Here is a 20,710-nt window from a genome sequence, read left to right on the forward strand (position 1 = left end):
GAGTTACAAAAAGTATTATTCAGAGGGATAAAGATGGGTTGTTGAGGTAGTTTGGTCATTTACAGAGGATGGAGCAAAATAGAATGACTTGCAGGGTGTACAAATCTGTAGTGGAGGGGAGGAAGGGTAGGGGTTGCTATAAGAAAGAATGGAGGGAGGGGGTGAAAGAGGCTTTGTGTGCAAGGGGCCTGGATATGTAGCAGGTATGTGTGAGCATGCTAGATAGGAGTGAATGAAGACGAATTGTTTTAGGTACCTGGCGAGCTGTTGGATTGTGAGCAGGGTAACATTCTGTGAAGGGATTCAGGGAGACTGTTTAACCGGATTTGAATCCTGGAGGTGGGAAGTACAGTGCCTGCACCTTAAATGAGGGCTTGGAATATTGGTTATTTGGAGTGACATCTAAAATATCATACCTGGGCACCTCTGCAAAGACAGTAATTATGTGTGAATGACAGTGAAAGTGTTTCTTGTTTGGGTCACCCTGCTTTGGTGGGAGATGGCTGGCATGTTGAAAAAAACAAAATCTAAGAAAGCAGGTAAGTATTTTTTTTTTTTATTATCACACTGGCCGATTCCCACCAAGGCAGGGTGGCCCGAAAAAGAAAAACTTTCACCATCATTCACTCCATCACTGTCTTGCCAGAAGGGTGCTTTACACTACAGTTTTTAAACTGCAACATTAACACCCCTCCTTCAGAGTGCAGGCACTGTAGGTAAGTAACCATTAATAAAAAAAATGAAAGTTGGAAGAATTGTAAAACCAATGCTAATAAGTTAAAAGATGACAAAAGGTAAAAATTAGAAAGAAGTCATTCATACCACAAAAAAATATCAGGCTGGAATGAAAATACAATATACAGTGGACCCCCGCATAGCGACCTTAATCCGTGCAAGAGGGCTGGCTGTTATGCGAAATGTTCGGTATCCGAATGAATTTTCCCCATAAGAAATAATGGAAATCAAATTAATCCGTGCAAGACACCCAAAAGTATGAAAAAAAAAAATTTACCACATGAAATATACATTTTCCTACACACAAAGAGAAGGATACATGCACAATAGTAGAGTAGTACATGCACAATATATATTGTGCATGTACTACTCTACTAAATGAAGAATAAATGACACTTACCTTTATTGAAGATGCAGCAATGACTGATGAGACACTGTGTCCTGGGAGTGCCTTTTCCTCCTGAGTACTGTAGGTCCTGTTTGGTATTTTCTTCCAGAACAGGCCTTATCACACTGTGTATGCCACTACGATTCTTAAATCTCTCAAGCCAACCTTTGCTGGCTCTAAATTCACCAATATGAGCACTAGTTCCAGGCATTTTCCCTGTTCACCTGGGTGTTAGTCGACTGGTGTGGGTTGCATCCTGGGAGACAAGATTAAGGACCCCAATGGAAATAAGTTAGACAGTCTTCGATGACACTGACTTTTTTGGGTTATCCTGTGTGGCAAATCCTCTGGGGTTAATTGTTTCTTGGTATTCTCAATAAGCCACACCAACAACGGTGCTACAGCAGCAGCAGCAGCTGACGGTGGTACAGCAGCAACAGACGATGCTACAGCAGCAACAGATGATGCTACAGCAACAGCAGACGATGCTACAGCAGCAACTGACGATGTTACAGCAGCAACTGACGATGTTACAGCAGCAGCAGACGATGCTACAGCAGCAGCAGCAGCAGACGATGCTACAGCAGCAGCAGCAGCTGACGGTGGTACAGCAGCAACAGACGATGCTACAGCAGCAACAGACGATGCTACAGCAGCAGCAGACGATGCTACAGCAGCAGCAGACGATGCTACAGCAGCAGCAGACGATGCTACAGCAGCAGCAGCAGCAGCAGCTGACGGTGGTACAGCAGCAACAGACGATGCTACAGCAGCAACAGACGATGCTACAGCAGCAGCAGACGATGCTACAGCAGCAACTGACGATGTTACAGCAGCAGCAGACGATGCTACAGCAGCAGCAGCAGCAGACGATGCTACAGCAGCAGCAGCAGCTGACGGTGATACAGCAGCAACAGACGATGCTACAGCAGCAACAGACGATGCTACAGCAGCAGCAGACGATGCTACAGCAGCAGCAGACGATGCTACAGCAGCAGCAGACGATGCTACAGCAGCAGCAGACGATGCTACAGCAGCAGCAGACGGTACTACAGCAGCAGCAGCAGCAGCTGACGGTGGTACAGCAGCAGCAGCTGACAGTGCAGCAGCAGCTGACAGTGGTACAGCAGCAGCTGTACCACCAATAGTAGCGATGGTTGATTGGGGTTTATTATACAACCTGGCCAGCTCGGAGACACGCACTCCACTTTCATACTTATCAATGATCTTTTTCTTCATCTCCATAGTAATTCTCACCCTTATTGCTGTAGGGTTGGCACTAGAAGCTTTCTTGGGGCCCATGGTCACTTATTTTCCAGAAAAAATCACCAAAAACACTGTAATAATACGAAATGTTCCGACTGTATGCTTGGATGTTACCGCGGAGGCTGGCTGGTAAACAATGCCACTGGCGGAACATGTGAGCGTGGCTCAGGCCACACATTGGACGTGTCTCGGACGAAGGGCGGTGAGCGGGTTTTTGGGCGGTATGCGAGGCAAAATTTTTGCGATCAAAGCGTCCGGTATGCGGATTGTACGGTATGCGATGCGTCCGGTATGCGGGGGTTCACTGTAAAAGTATGGTTAGTAGTTCTTAATACGCTGTTTTTCCCATTAAGACAGTGATTAAAAGAAACACAGTGTCCTTCACTCATTCCAAGGTTATCTTTCCAGAGGTGGCAGACATCAGAATCCAAATGACTCACAAAAACTCAACATTTCCATTCCTTATTCAGAGTGCAGACATTGCGCTTCCTACTTCCAGAACACACGTCTGGATAGCAGATGTTCCAGAAAAACATTTACGTACTTTTAGAAAAACCTATGCTTCTGCTGCAGTCTGCAGTCCTACTTCTAGAATCCAATGTAGACAGCAAGTCTTTTACCCAAATATTACACATCAGTTTTATTCCCAAAACATGTATCAATATAACAAAAATTTATACTTAAGTAACATTTTTCTGTATACTATTTTATTTTTCTCGTAGACAAAAAGGTTAATATAAAATTACCAGAAATAAGGTTTCCCATAGTGCCTGACGGTACAAACAGAGCACAGTCCTTTCCAGTATACTTGGCCATACGTTTCTCAAGCTCTGCAGGAACAAAATTAATACTGTAAATACTTTTATTTTTATTAACATGTTGTTGTTAATAACAAGTGTTAATGTTTTGGGATCCCTGCCCCCTCCAGACCAGATTCAGACAAAGCCTTATAAAAGAAAAAGAAAATATTACATTAATAAGAACTACTCTCAAAACCCATCAAAAGTACCAGGTATAATGCATACAGAAAAAAATGAAAGTAAAGTTTAAACTGAATATAAGTAGAAGTTTGGCAATGAGATAAAAAATACAGTAATTAGATGCTTATTTAAATACAACTAATGATCAAGGTTCAAAGAACTGATTCCCATCTCTTAAAGTCATCTGACTGCTACAATTTTGTATCCCTGAAGGAGTACCTTTAAATTGTTGCATGAATGTTTTCTTCAGGTTTTCTTTTAATAACCTGAAACCATCTCATACGACTGGCTTCAAATTTTTAATGCTAGTGTATTGTAACTAGGGAAAAGTTCATGCAACTATTGGCATATGCAGGTGTCTGATTAATGTTAGACAAACCATTCCAGAATTACATTTCTGTGTTTTAATTTAAGAAAGCCTCTTTTACCTGGCTTTAAGCTTTCAACCCTGGTGTGCCCTACTTAGGAGGTTGGCATTGTTAGTGAAGTGTGTACCTGGATCCTGGAGTTTACCTGGAGAGAGTTTCGGGGGTCAACGCCCCCGCGGCCCGGTCTGTGACCAGGCCTCCTGGTGGATCAGCGCCTGATCAACCAGGCTGTTGCTGCTGGCTGCACGCAAACCAACGTACGAGCCACAGCCCGGCTGATCAGGAACTGACTTTAGGTGCTTGTCCAGTGCCAGCTTGAAGACTGCCAGGGGTCTGTTGGTAATCCCCCTTATGTGTGCTGGGAGGCAGTTGAACAGTCTCGGGCCCCTGACACTTATTGTATGGTCTCTTAACGTGCTAGTGACACCCCTGCTTTTCATTGGGGGGATGGTGCATCGTCTGCCAAGTCTTTTGCTTTCGTAGTGAGTGATTTTCGTGTGCAAGTTCGGTACTAGTCCCTCTAGGATTTTCCAGGTGTATATAATCATGTATCTCTCCCTCCTGCGTTCCAGGGAATACAGGTTTAGAAACCTCAAGCGCTCCCAGTAATTGAGGTGTTTTATCTCCGTTATGCGTGCCGTGAAAGTTCTCTGTACATTTTCTAGGTCGGCAATTTCACCTGCCTTGAAAGGTGCTGTTAGAGTGCAGCAATATTCCAGCCTAGATATAACAAGTGACCTGAAGAGTGTCATCATGGGCTTGGCCTCCCTAGTTTTGAAGGTTCTCATTATCCATCCTGTCATTTTTCTAGCAGATGCGATTGATACAATGTTATGGTCCTTGAAGGTGAGATCCTCCGACATAATCACTCCCAGGTCTTTGACGTTGGTGTTTCGCTCTATTTCGTGGCCAGAATTTGTTTTGTACTCTGATGAAGATTTAATTTCCTCATGTTTACCATATCTGAGTAATTGAAATTTCTCATCGTTGAACTTCATATTGTTTTCTGCAGCCCACTGAAAGATTTGGTTGATGTCCGCCTGGAGCCTTGCAGTGTCTGCAATGGAAGACACTGTCATGCAGATTCGGGTGTCATCTGCAAAGGAAGACACGGTGCTGTGGCTGACATCCTTGTCTATGTCGGATATGAGGATGAGGAACAAGATGGGAGCTAGTACTGTGCCTTGTGGAACAGAGCTTTTCACCGTAGCTGCCTCAGACTTTACTCTGTTGACGACTACTCTCTGTGTTCTGTTAGTGAGGAAATTATAGATCCATCGACCGACTTTTCCTGTTATTCCTTTAGCGCGCATTTTGTGCGCTATTACGCCATGGTCACACTTGTCGAAGGCTTTTGCAAAGTCTGTATATATTACATCTGCATTCTTTTTGTCTTCTAGTGCATTTAGGACCTTGTCGTAGTGATCCAGTAGCTGAGACAGACAGGAGCGACCTGTTCTAAACCCATGTTGCCCTGGGTTGTGTAACTGATGGGTTTCTAGGTGCTAATTTATAATTTTTATTTTTAAAATGATATGGTACAGTTTCCTGTAAAATAAGTTAAGCATGCTGGTTCTGATGGGGTTCAATCTTTAATACCCAATGCATCAAAGGAAAAATACAATTGGTACTTTTTATGTTTAGCCTCTGTAGATGCAAATTTTCCATTTTATTGGCAAAAACTCAGAACAGTTGAATTCTGGAAAATAACTTGAAAATGCATCTTCTGGTCAGCTTCAAACTTTCCCTGCTGTATTTTTTTTTCAAATTATACTTGGCAATGATCTGGAGCTAAGTTTTAATTTGACAATTTTATTGAACAAATTGATTTCCAAACATTAATTATTGAATGCCTCTTCTATTATGCTTCAGTCCATAAATACATTATAAAGTTATGCTGCATTCTGTGCTATTCCTTTTGTGTGCATCAAGATAAACAAGGTTGGGCTAACGGGATACCTTCATTGAATTGTGCAGTGATTGCAATACAGTACATACATCTATTTAAACAGAAAATGAAGACAACGGTAACCCTACCTAATACTGTTGGATCTTCCCGATAGACATCATCCCCAAGCAAAGCATCCATCATAGCCTTTTTCATGCCTATTGTGGGTTTTGTTATTGTATCAGAGCGCAAGTCAATAACATGTCCCTGCAAAGCAATGCAAGCTGATAATTAACAGTAAGAGATTTTTATAACTGTATATTCATGGGAAGTGGTCAACCATTTTGAGTCATACAGTGGGTGGGAAATGGGAGGCAATGAGGTCTGATATACGTAAGGGAACAGTAACTCCAATTCCTTGGATCATGAGCCTTTCACTAGCCCCAAAGCATTCCACTTCCTTGGAGGGCTACTAAGAGATTTTTACTCATGTTCTATGTTAAATACATCATGTTTGTTGACCCACTCACTACAAGTATCCACTAAATGGAGGAAGCACAGTACAGCATAGTACAATTGAACCCCACTTAATGAACGTTCCCAAAACACAATCTTAGGTAACGACTGAAAGACCGCAGACTTTTTCTCTCACTTGACAAGCATTCCCACCCTTACAACAGCTCAAGACAGGTGGTGACCATCAAAGTAAACTGAATGTGTATACACCAGTTGCTAATTAGATAGAAAATGTCAAGAATATTTTCATACCATACATGCAAAAAACCAAAGAAAAAATATAAAACAGATAATAGTGAATATCTTCCTGGTCTATCATAATCATAATATAAAAATCCACATTAACTGACCAAAATGTAGTGAACAAACAGAGCTTTGACAGGGAAGTGTGATGTCATCATGGTTATTTAACATACGTATTTATTGGTATGGGGAGAAGTATGAAAGTATAAGATAACAAATTTGATACAGAATGGGGGTTGTTACTCTTTGCTGACATGGTTCTTTTGGGAAGATTCTGAGAATGCAAAAAGGTTGGTAAAGGAATGTAGGAGAATATGTAAAAGAAGGATATTAAAAGTGAACATAGGAAAGAGCAAGGTAACAACAATTCTACGCAGTGAGATTGGATATCAGACTGCAAGGTGTATGGGAGAAGTAAATGTGTTCAGATGTTTGGGAGTGAACTTGCTGGTGGATGGATCTATAAAAGAAGAAGTTAACATCAGAACTGACGAGGGAAACAAAGGTAGGTGGTGCATTGGGGCATCCCAGGAGACAAAGAACTTTACTTATGGAGGGAAAAAAGGGTAATGTACCAGAGTTTAGTGGTACCAACACAGTTATATGGGTGTGAAACATGGGTTTTAAATGTGGCAGTGAGAAGGCTGGAGGTCGTGGAGCTGTTTTCCTTGAGGGCAATGTGTGTTGTAAATATTACAGAATGCAGGGAGTTCAGAGCTTTGGAGATTAGAGTTTGTGGGTGAGTAGGAGTTCTTGAGGAGGTTTGGACATTTAGAGATGCTGGAGCAAAATAAGAAAAGTGAGGGAATATGAATATGGGGTGGAAGGGAGGGGAAAAGGGTTATGGCAAAAAAATGTTGAAGGGAGGGCATTAAAGGTGGTTTTGAGTGCTAGGAACATCCAACAGGCCTGTGTGAATGCATTAGATCAAAGTGGAGGCAAGCAGTTTTTATGATTTGACATGTTGTTGGAGTATGAGCAAAGGTGGAGCATGAAGGAAAGGTGGGGATGTTGCAGTTAGGAGGGTCATCTTAACTATAAGGTCAGCCTGTGTATTTAATGATAAATAGCTCTCCTGTTACAGCTTACCATAAACTCTTAACCCGTTAACGGTCCAAACGTATATACACGTTCTTACCGCTAGCGCTCCGAATTGGCGCGATAGGCCTAAGTCGCCTAGATATGAGAAAATGGGTCTGCACACTCAATGTGTGCAGTATGAAAAAAATCAGGGACACCTGGGTACTTTATGGTAGCACTAGTTACATTCAGGTCCATCTTGGGTCAACATCAAAGCAAACCCTCGTGAATCACTCAAGCCTCATCGTATTAACACACTTTTATTTGAGGAAAGTGTTATAGAACGTGAGTTTAGTGGATCTGAGACCGATGTGGCCACTAATAATCAAGGAATTAGTGAAAATATCGACGATAACCCAGATGACTCTCAGCCAATTACCTCTGGGGTGGCCAGTATGGCCACACCAGACCCTGTGCCAAGCACCTCTGGGTTAGCCAGTGTGGCCATATCAGACCCTAGGCCAAGCACTTCTGGGGTGGCCAGTGTGGCCACACAAGACCCTGGGCCAAGCAACTCTGGAATGGCGAGTGTTACCCATAGGCAACTACGCAAGAGGAAACTATAATTTTCCCTGTGTTTTAGTGATAGTGAAAGCGATATAAGTGATGATGAGATTGATTTTATGCCATTAGAGGATTCGTCTTGTGATAGTGATATTCATTATTCACCAGTGAAGTGTGCATTTAGGCATCGTCGCCTATGTTCAGGCAGTGTGCCATATGCAGTCCCCAAGGGTTGTGGGAGGTCATGATCCAAAACCCCGGCCAATGATACTGATAGTGATCATGAAGGAGAATATGCAGGGATGGAGGAAGAGGTGGTGGGTGGCATGGTGCCTGAAGCACATGGAGCGGTGGGTGGACAGACAAAGAACCGCCTGGCACTTCCTCAACCATGTGCTGCCTCCACTCCCGTCCCTCCTGCTCCCCCACGCACCATGCAACAAGTCCTCCCTGTACCATGTGACCGTGAGTGGAACTGGACACAAAGTATATTCGTGCCACAGCATTTTGATTTTGATGCGAGTGAAAGTGGCATCCTGCCAGGATGTCCCATAACGAGTCTACAGAGCTAGACTTTTTCCAGTTTTACTTTGACGAGCCTATAATGAACTTGATAGTGACCCAGACGAATAATTATTACTGCTATATCATGAACAACCCAGAGGTTGCAGAATCTTCACGGCTGCGCAGGTGGAAAGATACAACAGTGGCTGAAATGTATTTATTCCTTGCCACTGCCATGCTTTTGCCACATACCTATAAGAACAATATACGTAACTACTGGTCCACAGACTACTTTATCAGTACTCCTGTCTTCCGTGACATCCTTCCCTGCAACAGATTTACTTTGTTGATACGAATGATGCACTTCTCAGACAGGAATATGCCCAACAGAAATGACCTTTATACAAAATCCGGGAAGTATCTATGTATATAAATCAGAAATTCAGTGCATACTTTTATCCCTTCAAGAATATCGTTGTCGATGAGTCTTTGATTCTATTCAAGGGACGCCTGTCATTCAAGCAATATATGTATACCAAGCAAATGTAATTGCTTTGGTATAAACTTTTTGTTATGTGTGACTGTGAGAGTGGTCTTGTGTTGGATGTCACTGTATACACTGGCAGAAATACACTCGACAATACCAGGCGCTTATTGGGCATTTCTGGTGATGTTGTTCGCAAGATGATGGAACCATACCTTGGCAAGGGCCACACACTGTACACAGACAACTGGTATACAAGCCCTATGCTCGCTGATTTCCTACGTGTGAACAATACTGATATGTAGTGGACCCTCAGTTAACGACATTAATCCATTCCAGAGAGCTTGTCCTTAACCGATTTTATAGTCGTCCAAATTAATTTTCTCCATAAGAAATAATGGAAATCCAATTAATCCGTTCCAGACACCCAAAAGTATTAAAAAAATATTTTTTTCACATGAAATATACATTTTCCTACACAGAAAACAATGAGACATGTGGAATAAATATTTATTAATGTACATAAATAATTCATAAAATGACACTTACCTTTATTGAAGAGTTATTGATGAGTGATGAGACAGGAGGGGAGAGGATGAAGGTGTATTATTGTTTGGAAGGGGAATCCCCTTCCATAATGACTTTAGGTAGCAAGTCCTTTTCCGGGGTTACCTCCCTTCTTTCCTTTTTAATGCCACTAGGACCAGCTTGAGAGTCACTGGACCCCTGTCACACCAAAAATCTGTCCATAGAGTTCTGTTTCTGGCATGTCTTTAAGACTTCCCTAAAATGGGACACAACACTGTCATTGTAAAAGTCACCAGCATGGCTTGCAACAGCTGTATGAGGGGGGTGATCATCCAAAAGGCTTGCACCTTTGTCCACATTGTACAAATATCCTTAATTGTTGAAGAAGGCAACTTCCTCCATCTCTCTTCCCCCTCCTCTGAAGCAATTTTCTGAGCTGTGGTCTGTTGCTGTTGAAGATGCTCTTGCAGCTCATCAGTGGTTAGGTCTTCATCGTCATCCTCCACCAACTCTTCCACATCCTCGCCATTAACCTCCAACCCCATGGACTTCCCCAGTGACACAATAGATTCCACAACTGGCATAGGCTCCTCAATGTCAGCCCCAAACCCTTCAAAATCCCTCTCTTGTACATATTCTGCCCACAATTTTCTCCGAGCAGAGTTCAAAGTCCTGGAAGTCACTCCCTCCCAAGCCTTACCTATAAAGTTTATGCAACTGAGGATACCGAGGTGCTCTTTCCAGAACTCTCTTAGGGTCAATTGAGTGTCTGAGGTCACTTCAAAGCACTTCTGAAATACTGCTTTGGTGTACAGTTTTTTAAAATTTGAAATGACCTGCTGGTCCATGGGCTGGAGGAGAGGAGTGGTGTTAGGAGGCAAAAACCTGACTTTTATGAAACTAAACTCCCCCACAATTTGCTCTTGCAAGTCTGAAGGATGAGCAGGAGCATTTTCTAATACCAGGAGGCACTCGAGTTTCAATTTATTTTCCAGGAGGTATTTTTTCACACTGGCGCCAAACAGTTGATAGAACCAATCGTGGAAAATGTCCCTAATGACCCATGCCTTACTGTTTACCCTCCACATCACACACAAATTAGACTTGATGACACTGTTTTTCTTGAACACTCTGGGAGTTTCAGAGTGATACACCAGTGAAGGCTTCACTTTGCAATCCCCACTAGCATTACTACAAAACATGAGAGTCAGCCTGTCTTTCATAGGCTTGTGTCCTGAGAGTGCCTTTTCCTCCTGAGTAATGTAGGTCCTGTTTGGCATTTTCTTCCAAAACAGGCCTGCTTTGTCACAATTGAACACTAGGAATTTTTATTGACCTAAGAAAAGCTTTTGACACAGTAGACCACGGCATCCTACTCCACAAACTTGACCATTATGGTATAAGAGGCCATGCGCTTGCATATTTCAAATCTTACCTTACTAATAGGTATCAGTATGTCACCATTAAAGACACAGCATCAACAACACAGCCACTCAATACTGGAGTTCCGCAGGGAAGTGTCCTTGGTCCCCTGCTCTTCCTCATATACATCAATGATCTTCCAAACGTATCCCAACACCTGAACCCCATTCTCTTTGCTGACGACACGACTTATGTCATCTCTCACCCTAATCTTGCCACCCTCAACACCATTGTTAACGAGGAGCTGATCAAAATATCGACTTGGATGACAGCCAATAAACTTACGCTTAACACTGACAAAACCTACTACATTATGTTTGGTAGCAGAGCAGGAGTTGCGCAAATTAACATTAAGATCGACAACACTCTAATTGCCAGACATAATGAGGGCAAATTCCTAGGCCTATACCTCGACAACAACCTGAATTTCTGCACCCATATCCAACACATAACCAAAAAAGTATCCAAAACGGTTGGGATCCTCTCCAAGATATGATACTACGTGCCGCAAAATGCCCTTCTCACACTATACCACTCACTTATTTATCCATACCTCACCTATGCTATTTGTGCTTGGGGATCAACTGCAGCAACACACCTAAAGCCAATAATAACCCAACAAAAAGCCACAGTAAGAATAATCACTAAATCCCATCCCTGGCAACACACCCCCCTACTCTTCATAGATCTAAACTTACTCCCTGTTCAGTACATCCACACTTACTACTGTGCAATCTACATCTACAGGACCTTAAATTCCAATATTAACCTTGACCTAAAATGCTTTTTTGATAGTTGTGGCAGAACCCACAGGCATAACACCAGACACAAACATCTCTATGACATTCCCCGTGTCCGACTAAACCTTTACAAAAATTCAATGTATGTCAAAGGCCCTAAAATCTGGAACACCCTACCTGAAAACTCTAGAACTGCACACACATTCATCACCTTCAAAACTACCATTAGAAAACATCTTATCTCCCTGATACACCCCGTCAACTAATTACACGAATACCACCTGGTGGTTCACACTTACACTCACTCACCCATTTGACCATAAAAAGAAATATCAATCTCAATCTTAAAATAATGAATCCTAACTAGTCATAAGTTGGCCTGTGATACTCCAATACTGAAACTATGTATTGTGCCAAAACAAAAGCATTCACATTGCTAAACTCACAAACTAGTATTTAGTCACTTAGCCATAATACCAACTTACCTCATACTTTGTAATGTTTTAAATTTAAGATTTAAACTAAGTCTGCCCGAAATGCCTAGCCATGCTAGGTGTTCTAGTGGTACACTCTGTAATTATTATTTTACTACATGAAAACCACACAATACCCAAATTCTGTAAACTCAGCATTGTAATCCTTATAGAGAATAAACTTTGAATTTTAATTTTAATTTGAATTTGAACTTGTTGGGGTTTTAATTTTTCAGCCTCTATGTACCCCTTAAAGTCCTGCACATATTTTTCAGCCGCTTTTTTGTCAGAACCGGCAGCCTCACCATGCCTTATCATACTTTGTATGCCACTACGATTCTTAAATCTCTCAAACCAACCTTTGCTGGCCTTAAATTCACTAACATCAGCACTAGTTCTAGGCATTTTCTTCATTAAATCATCATGCAACTGCCTTGCCTTTTTGCATATGATTGACTGTGAAACACTATCTTTGAGCATTTGTAATCTGTTTTGTAAGCACATTTGCACCTTTTGCAACAACAGCTTCCTTGACTGCCTTTTTGTTGGCCAAGATAGTACCAATGGTTGATTGAGGTTTGTTATACAACCTGACCAGCTCAAAGGCACGCACTCCACTTTCGTACTTTGCGATTACCTCTTTCTTGAATTCACTAGTATTTCTCACCCTTTTTACCACAGGGTTGGCACTAGAAGCTTTCTTTGGGCCCATGGTGACTTATTTAGCAGTTACAAGCACTAAAAAAATGGAATAATACAAAATGTATCGCATGTACGCGTGGAATTGTCCGCAGTGGCTTGTAAACAATGGCACACTGGCTGTACATAGAGTGGCCAGGCGGCCCCGGGCAGCTCAGACCATGCGGACACGTTCTGGACGAATGTCCTTAACTGAGGCTTTCATCATTAGCCGAGCCAATATTTTGATGCACAAACACATCGGTATCCGATTTTATCGCTATCCGATGGCATCATTAACTGAGGGTCCACTGTATGTGGGACAGTTAGAAGGAATAGAAAACATATGCCAAGGTTCATTGGAGGCAGTGTTTAAGGTGCAGTGCAAGTGTTTCATGCCAATGACATCATGGCATTGATGTGGCATAACAAACGGGATGTGACATTGCTGTCAATCATCCACAGAAACAAGATGGTACAAACTGACAAAGTGAGCCAGGACACCACTGAACGTACTGTATTGTCAAGCCAGCTGTTGCCGTCAACTATACAAGCAATATGCAACTAGTTGACAAGTATGATATGATGATAGGGTACACTGACTGTGTGCGTAGGAGTTGCAAGTGGTATATAAAAGTGTTTTTCCACCTTGTAGACATAGCAGTGCTCAATGCATTCAATATGTATGAAATAAAGACTGGAAAATGACAATGTTTTGCAGAATTCTCCCTGAAAATGCACTCTTTATTTCTATAATTTTTTTTTTTTTCAAAATATTTGGAGCACTGGGTGAGAGAACATAAATACATGTATACATGGGTTAAACTCCTTGGTCTCCTTGACTACAACATGTCACAGAAACAGATTTTGTCCCATTTTTTCTTGAGAGCCGATAGATGGACTCTTCACTATTTTTCTTTCATCATCATGGTTTGTATTTGTTTCTGGGAGTCTTCCAGTGGTCTTTGGCCAAAAGCCTGAATACAGAATCTAACATTCCCTCACTGTGTGAGTGACAAGATACCCACTGTTTGTATTATGAAGGTAATTTTCATGATCTTTGTTATCCAATGACCAACAGAGTTACTATGGAAGGTAGGATTGTAAGATATGTGGATGGAGATACACTAAATAAAGCTGTTTACACTTAAAAATGTGGGCAGCCTAGGAAAAAATTCATATGGCTCCTGAGTTTATACTAAGATTTACAGTGTAAAGAAGGCTAAAGAAAAATATGTTCTCATTGGCTGATAAGAGAAAGATACATGAAACCATAAACATTTATAAGACCATGTACTGTACATGAAAATAGATAAGTGACACTTCTTAATACCACTATCAGGGAGAACGTACGGCCACAGTTGCAAACCAAGTAAGAAACAGTACCAAAATAATACTATAAAGTTCTTCACAAAGTGGTAAAACAACGGAATGGGATACAAAAGAAGGCAGTGCCACAATCACTGATAATTTAAAAAATTGTATAATGGATTAACCCTTAAACGGTCCAAACGTATATATACGTTCTTACACGTAGCACCCCAAACGTATATATACGTTTTATTTTTCCTGCCTTCAAATTTGGCATGATTGGCCTGAGATGCCTTGTCAGCACAGAGTGGGTCCTAACATTCAGTGTGCGCAGCATTAAAAAAATCTGGGACCACTGAGTACCTTGTGGGAGCGCCAATTAAACTGAGTGCCAGCTAGAGCAAACAGTGTGGCAAACACCAAGGATTCACTGATGTAATGTCATATTAACACTCCTCTTTTAAAAGGAAAGTGATGTTAACCCCAAGTTTAGGGTCTGTCTATCTCTGTCTTCCTCTATCTCTGTCTACCTCTGTCTATCTGTGTCTGTCTCTGTCTCTATCTGTCTTTGTCTGTCTCTGTATCCCTTTCAATCTCTCTTTCTATCTGTCTGTCTATCTCTGTCTCACAGGTACACATAAATACAAGTATACATAGTGTAAATTACCTAGGATAACCAAAAAAATCCAGGCAAAGTGCTATACTCTGCTTGAAGATGTGAGTAAATGTGATGACGCAGTCTTGTGGCTCTCTCTGAGACAGACAGCTAGATGGATAGACAGATAGACAGGGAGCTTGACAGACAGACAAATAGACAGACAGACATGTTTGAGTACCAGTGAGGGCGATGCTCATCAAATACTACATGTATCACCTCTAATCTTTTCTTATCACCTGCACCCTCCCCCACCCTCATGTATGCTCATCAAACATCAGCTCTTATCAGTTGTTATCTCATCTAATCATGTCACTGTCAGGGGAGGATCTTGTTTTTCATGCTTCAAGGGAACCTATTATTACCTATTACATGTATTATCATCATCATCATCATCATCAATATCAATCATCATCATTATCATCATCAATCATCATCAATCATCATCAATCATCATCATCATAATCATCATAATCATCATCATCATCATCATCAATATCAATCAATCATCATCATCAATCATCATAATCATAATCATCATAATCATCATCATAATAATCATCATCATCATAATCATCATCATAATCATCATCATAATCATCATCATAATCATAATCATCATAATCATCATCATAATCATCATCATAATCATAATCATCATCATAATCATCATAATCATAATCATCATCATAATCATCATCATAATCATCATAATCATAATCATCATAATCATCATCATCATAATCATCATAATCATAATCACCATCATCATAATTATCATCATCATAATCATAATCATCATATAATCATCATAATCATCATAATCATAATCATCATAATCATCATCATCATAATCATCATCATAATCATAATCATAATCATCATAATCATAATCATCATCATCATAATCATCATAATCATAATCATCATAATCATAATCATCATCATAATCATCATCATAATCATCATCATCATAATCATCATAATCATAATCATCATAATCATCATCATAATCATAATAATCATAATAATCATCATCATAATCATCCTCATCATCCTCATCATCATCCTCCTCCTCCTCATCCTCCTCCTCCTCATCCTCATTGTTATTATATACTTCCACATATCCAAAACATTGCTGGGACATATAAATACTTTGTATATATTCCAAGACAATAGTAAATGGCTAAAGCAGGTGTAAATGTCAACCTGTCAGTGTGTTTGAGACAATTTGAGTACAATTTCAGTACCTAATACTAGTGTCAGAACAAAGATTGGTTATAAAATGACAAGAACTACTACAAATTGTAATTATCAGAACATAAAAATTACATAAAATAATATGAAAAATAGAAAAAAAGGTATATCGGCAACACTTCTGCAAGCGGCAGGACTCGATGTTGCTGTCACATGAGCATCCAGTGCCAACTTCTCGGCCTCATATCTCGGTAAGTACTGATCCTAATTTTTTTTTTATTCTAAAACATGTCAAAAAATGTGTTCTTTTTTTTTCTATAAAAAAAAAATCAAAATATTCAGGGTGCTGCGTGAGTGAACGTATATATATGTTTGGACCGTTTAAGGCTTAAACACACAAAACCTTGATTAGTATGAATTTAAATAGTATGAAGTTCAATTTAGCATGAATTATAAAATACTACTAGACCTAATTTCTTCTTCTTTTAACAAGCAGCCATACCCAACCAAGGCAGGGTTGCCCAAAAAGAAAAATGTAAATGTCTCTTCTGAAATTTAGTAATACAGTGTATATACATGAGAAGGGGTTACTTGCCCCTTACTCCTAGCATTTTAGTTGCCTCTTATGACACACATGGCTTACAGAGGAAGAATTCTGTTCCATTTCCCCATATAGATAAGTGGAAATATACAAGACCAAGAACTAGGAAGAAAACAGAAGAAAACCCAGAGGAGGTTTGTATGTATGTATGTACAGTGGAACCTCAAATATCGAACTTAATCCATTCCAGGAGCTAGTTCTAAATCCGAAAAGTCTGAAAATCGAAGCAATATTTCCCATAAGAAATAATGGAAATACAATTAATCCGTTCCAGAAACCCAAAAATATTCACAAAAAAATACATTTTATTGAGATTAATTACAGTTTTACATACACACAACAAATACTATAGTGTTCAATTATGTATATAAATACAGTGGACCCCCGCATAACGATGGCATCGCATAGCGATTTTTCCGCATAACGATTACTTTTATCGGAAAATTTTTGCCCCGCATACCGATTAAAAACCCGCATACCGATTTTCGTCCGAGACGCGTCCAATGTGCCCTCAGCCAGCCTCACATGTGCCGCTCCGTCCCATTGTTTACCAGCCAGCCTCCGCGGTAACATCCAAGCATACACTCGGAATATTTCGTATTATTACAGTATTTTCGGTGCTGTTTCTGGAAAATAAGTGACCATGGGCCCCAAGAAAGCTTCTAGTGCCAACCCTACACCTCAAAGGGTAAGAATTACTATAGAGATGAAGAAAGAGATAATTGATAAGTATGAAAGTGGAGTGCGTATAGCCGACCTAGTCAAGCTGTACAAGAAACCCCAATCAACCATCGCTACTATTGTGGGCACCAGAAAGACAATCAAGGAAGCTGTTCTTGCCAAAGGTTCAACTGTGTTTTCGAAACAAAGATCGCAATTGATGGAAGATGTTGAGAGACTCTTATTGGTGTGGATAAATGAAAAACAGATAGCAGGAGATAGCGTCTCTCAAGCGATCATATGTGAAAAGGCTAGGAAGTTGCATGACGATTTAATTAAAAAAATGCCTGCAACTAGTGATGATGTGAGTGAATTTAAGGCCAGCAAAGGTTGGTTTGAGAGATTTAAGAAGCGTAGTGGCATCCATAGTGTGATAAGGCATGGTGAGGCTGCCAGTTCGGACCACAAAGCGGCTGAAAAATATGTGCAGGAATTCAAGGAGTACATAGAAACTGAAGGACTGAAACCTGAACAAGTGTTTAATTGTGATGAAACAGGCCTGTTCTGGAAGAAAATGCCAAGCAGGACCTACATTACTCAGGAGGAAAAGGCACTCCCAGGACATAAGCCTATGAAAGACAGGCTTACTTTGTTGATGTGTGCCAATGCTACTGGTGATTGCAAAGTGAAGCCTTTATTAGTGTATCACTCTGAAACTCCCAGAGCGTTCAGGCAAAAGAATGTCCTCAAGGATAATTTGTGTGTGCTGTGGAGGGCAAACAGTAAGGCATGGGTCACTAGGGAATTTTTCTATAACTGGTTACACCATGCATTTGCCCCCAATGTGAAAAATTACCTAACTGAAAAGAAATTAGAACTTAAGTGCCTCCTGGTGTTAGACAATGCCCCTGGTCATCCTACAGACGTGTCAGAGCGACTTTATGGGGACATGAGCTTCATTAAGGTGAAGTTTTTGCCTCCTAATACCACTCCTCTCCTGCAGCCCATGGACCAGCAGGTTATTTCCAACTTCAAGAAACTGTACACAAAAGCTCTGTTTGAAAGGTGCTTTGTAATGACCTCAGAAACTCAACTGACTCTAAGAGAGTTTTGGAGAGATCACTTTAATATCCTCAATTGTGTAAACCTTATAGGTAAGGCTTGGGAGGAAGTGACAAAGAGGACCTTGAACTCTGCTTGGAAGAAACTGTGGCCAGAATGTGTAGACAAAAGGGATTTTGAAGGGTTTGAGGCTAACCCTGAGAATCCTGTGCCAGTTGAGGAATCCATTGTGGCATTGGGAAAGTCCTTGGGGTTGGAGGTTAGTGGGGAGGATGTGGAAGAGTTGGTGGAGGAGGACAATGAAGAACTAACCACTGATGAGCTGCTAGATCAACTTCAACAGCAAGAGGCCACACCTGAGGAAATTGCTTCGGAGGAGGGGAGAGAGAAATTGAAGAAGTTGCCTACTTCAAAGATTAAGGAAATCTGTGCAAAGTGGCTTGAAGTGCAAACCTTCATGGATGAAAATCACCCTCACACAGCTATTGCAAGCCGTGCTGGTGATTATTACACTGACAATGTTGTGAAACACTTTAGGCAAGTCATAAAGGAACGAGAGGTACAGGCCACTATGGACAGATATCTTGTGCGAAAGAAGTCCAGTGACTCTGAAGCTGGCCCTAGTGGCATTAAAAGAAGAAGGGAAGTAACCCCAGAAAAGGACTTACTACCTCAAGTCCTAATGGAAGGGGATTCCCCTTCTAAACACTAACACACTCTCTCCCCTCCTCCCATCCCATCAATCATCACCAGATCTTCAATAAAAGTAAGTGTCATTTAATTGTGCATGCCTTTTTCAGTTTGTGTGTATTAAAATTAACATTTCATGTGGTAAAAAAAAATTTTTTTCATACTTTTGGGCGTCTTGCACGGATTAATTTTATTTCCATTATTTCTTATGGGGAAAATTGATTCGCATAACGATTATTTCGCATAACGATGAGCCCTCTTGCACGGATTAAAATCGTTAACCGGGGGTCCACTGTACATATAAAATAACATTTTTACTTAGCTTTGTTGAAGATTGTTGATGGCATCTGGAAGATAGGGAGGAGGAGAGAGGGAGTTGGGGTTAGTGTTTGGAAGGAGAATCCCCCTCCATGAGGACTTCAGGTAAAGCCCTATCTGGGGTTACTTCCCTTCTCTGTCTTTTAATGCCACTAGGACCAGCTTGAGAGTCACTCAGTCTCGGCTGAGTGGTTGAGGGGAGTAGACGTGTGCTGGGGATCTGGACCTACTAATTTGCAGGCCTACCCATTTCTCCCGGCTGATAAGTCATCATTAAAACTCCTACTGTTGGAAGACAGCTTCAGTGTTGTGAGAACTCTTATGTGCGAGCTGTGACTAAGGATATACCTAGTGAAACACTGGAAATAGTCTTCCTTTTTGCAAAGGCCCTCACAGGCCTCTGCTTCCCCTCTGCCTTTCATTTGACCTCAGCCTTTCGCCTCTATCAACATACAGTGTAGAGGCGAATTTTGCTAGTCCACTGCTACTCGTGCCTCTCAAAATGCTCACAACTCATCACTTTACCAACCTGAGGAATAACGACGAGTGTGCAGTCCTACGTGAGTTGGTAACCCAGGTGTCCACACACTGAAAATTCGTCTTTCACTCCAAGACAGGTGTGCTAGAATTTTTGCAAGTTGGAGTGAGTAACAATCTGTACAAATATTGCAGTGTTTGGTAACTCTTGAGAAGTCTGCCTCAGCCTGTGACCTTGAGCGAGGCACTGCATCATCTGCCTGAGACTTTCGCCCATATTGACTATGTGAATAAAGGCGAATATGCGTGCTCAGTTACCCCTGCTGTTCTCCTGTATCTACAACAGTCCGCCTTTAAACTCAGCCGTTCGCCTCTATCAACGACGTGCAGTGTAGAGGTGTATTTTGCTGCCCCGCTGGTACTCGAATATGTGAGTTCCGCAAGTGCTGCAGATTTGTTGTAACTATTTGCATGAGTGGATTACGCTGACTTAGGACATTGTGCTACCATCAGTACCTACGTAGGCTTAAAATGAGTGAGGAATGTCTGGCCTGCTGGGTGACCTTGAAAATGGCACTCTAAGACCCGCATGCCACTTACAACCATACTGCGTGTGTCTAGTGAGGTGAATGTCCCTTCCTCGACTTTCCTATTCACCGGTATCACTTAACTTGTCGCCATTATCTACATATGGGATAAGGGCGAGTTTAGCTGATCCAGGCCAAACAGCGCTCCAAGCCAGCCAGTGAAGGCCAAGGCTACATCTGTTCTGAATCCCAGAATGCCTTTGTGAACGTTCTACAGTGTTCCGGCCGTACCTTCGGTGTTGTGAGAACTAGTTCTTATGTAGTGAAAATTTGTGTCATTCCAAGACACGTGTGCTAGATGTGTTAAGTGCTGCGGGTTTGGAGTTAACAAGTAGTACAGGGTTGGTAACTCTCG

At 41.3% G+C, this 20,710-nt stretch overlaps 1 protein-coding gene across 2 annotated transcripts in view; it reads right to left on the bottom strand.

Annotated features, from left to right (window-relative positions):
- Nucleotides 1–20,710, bottom strand: part of LOC128693670 (uncharacterized) — a 117,376-nt gene that overhangs the window by 88,253 nt on the left and 8,413 nt on the right. For both annotated transcript variants that reach the window (XM_070091232.1, XM_070091231.1), the window contains 2 exons: nucleotides 5,775–5,892; nucleotides 3,136–3,219 (listed from right to left, as the gene is read on the bottom strand). In XM_070091232.1, coding sequence (XP_069947333.1) covers nucleotides 3,136–3,219; nucleotides 5,775–5,892 — 202 coding nt within the window. The remainder of the gene's footprint in view (nucleotides 1–3,135; nucleotides 3,220–5,774; nucleotides 5,893–20,710) is intronic.

This window comes from Cherax quadricarinatus, chromosome 34 (genome assembly GCF_038502225.1).
Source record: "Cherax quadricarinatus isolate ZL_2023a chromosome 34, ASM3850222v1, whole genome shotgun sequence".
Taxonomy (NCBI): Eukaryota; Metazoa; Arthropoda; class Malacostraca; order Decapoda; family Parastacidae; genus Cherax; species Cherax quadricarinatus.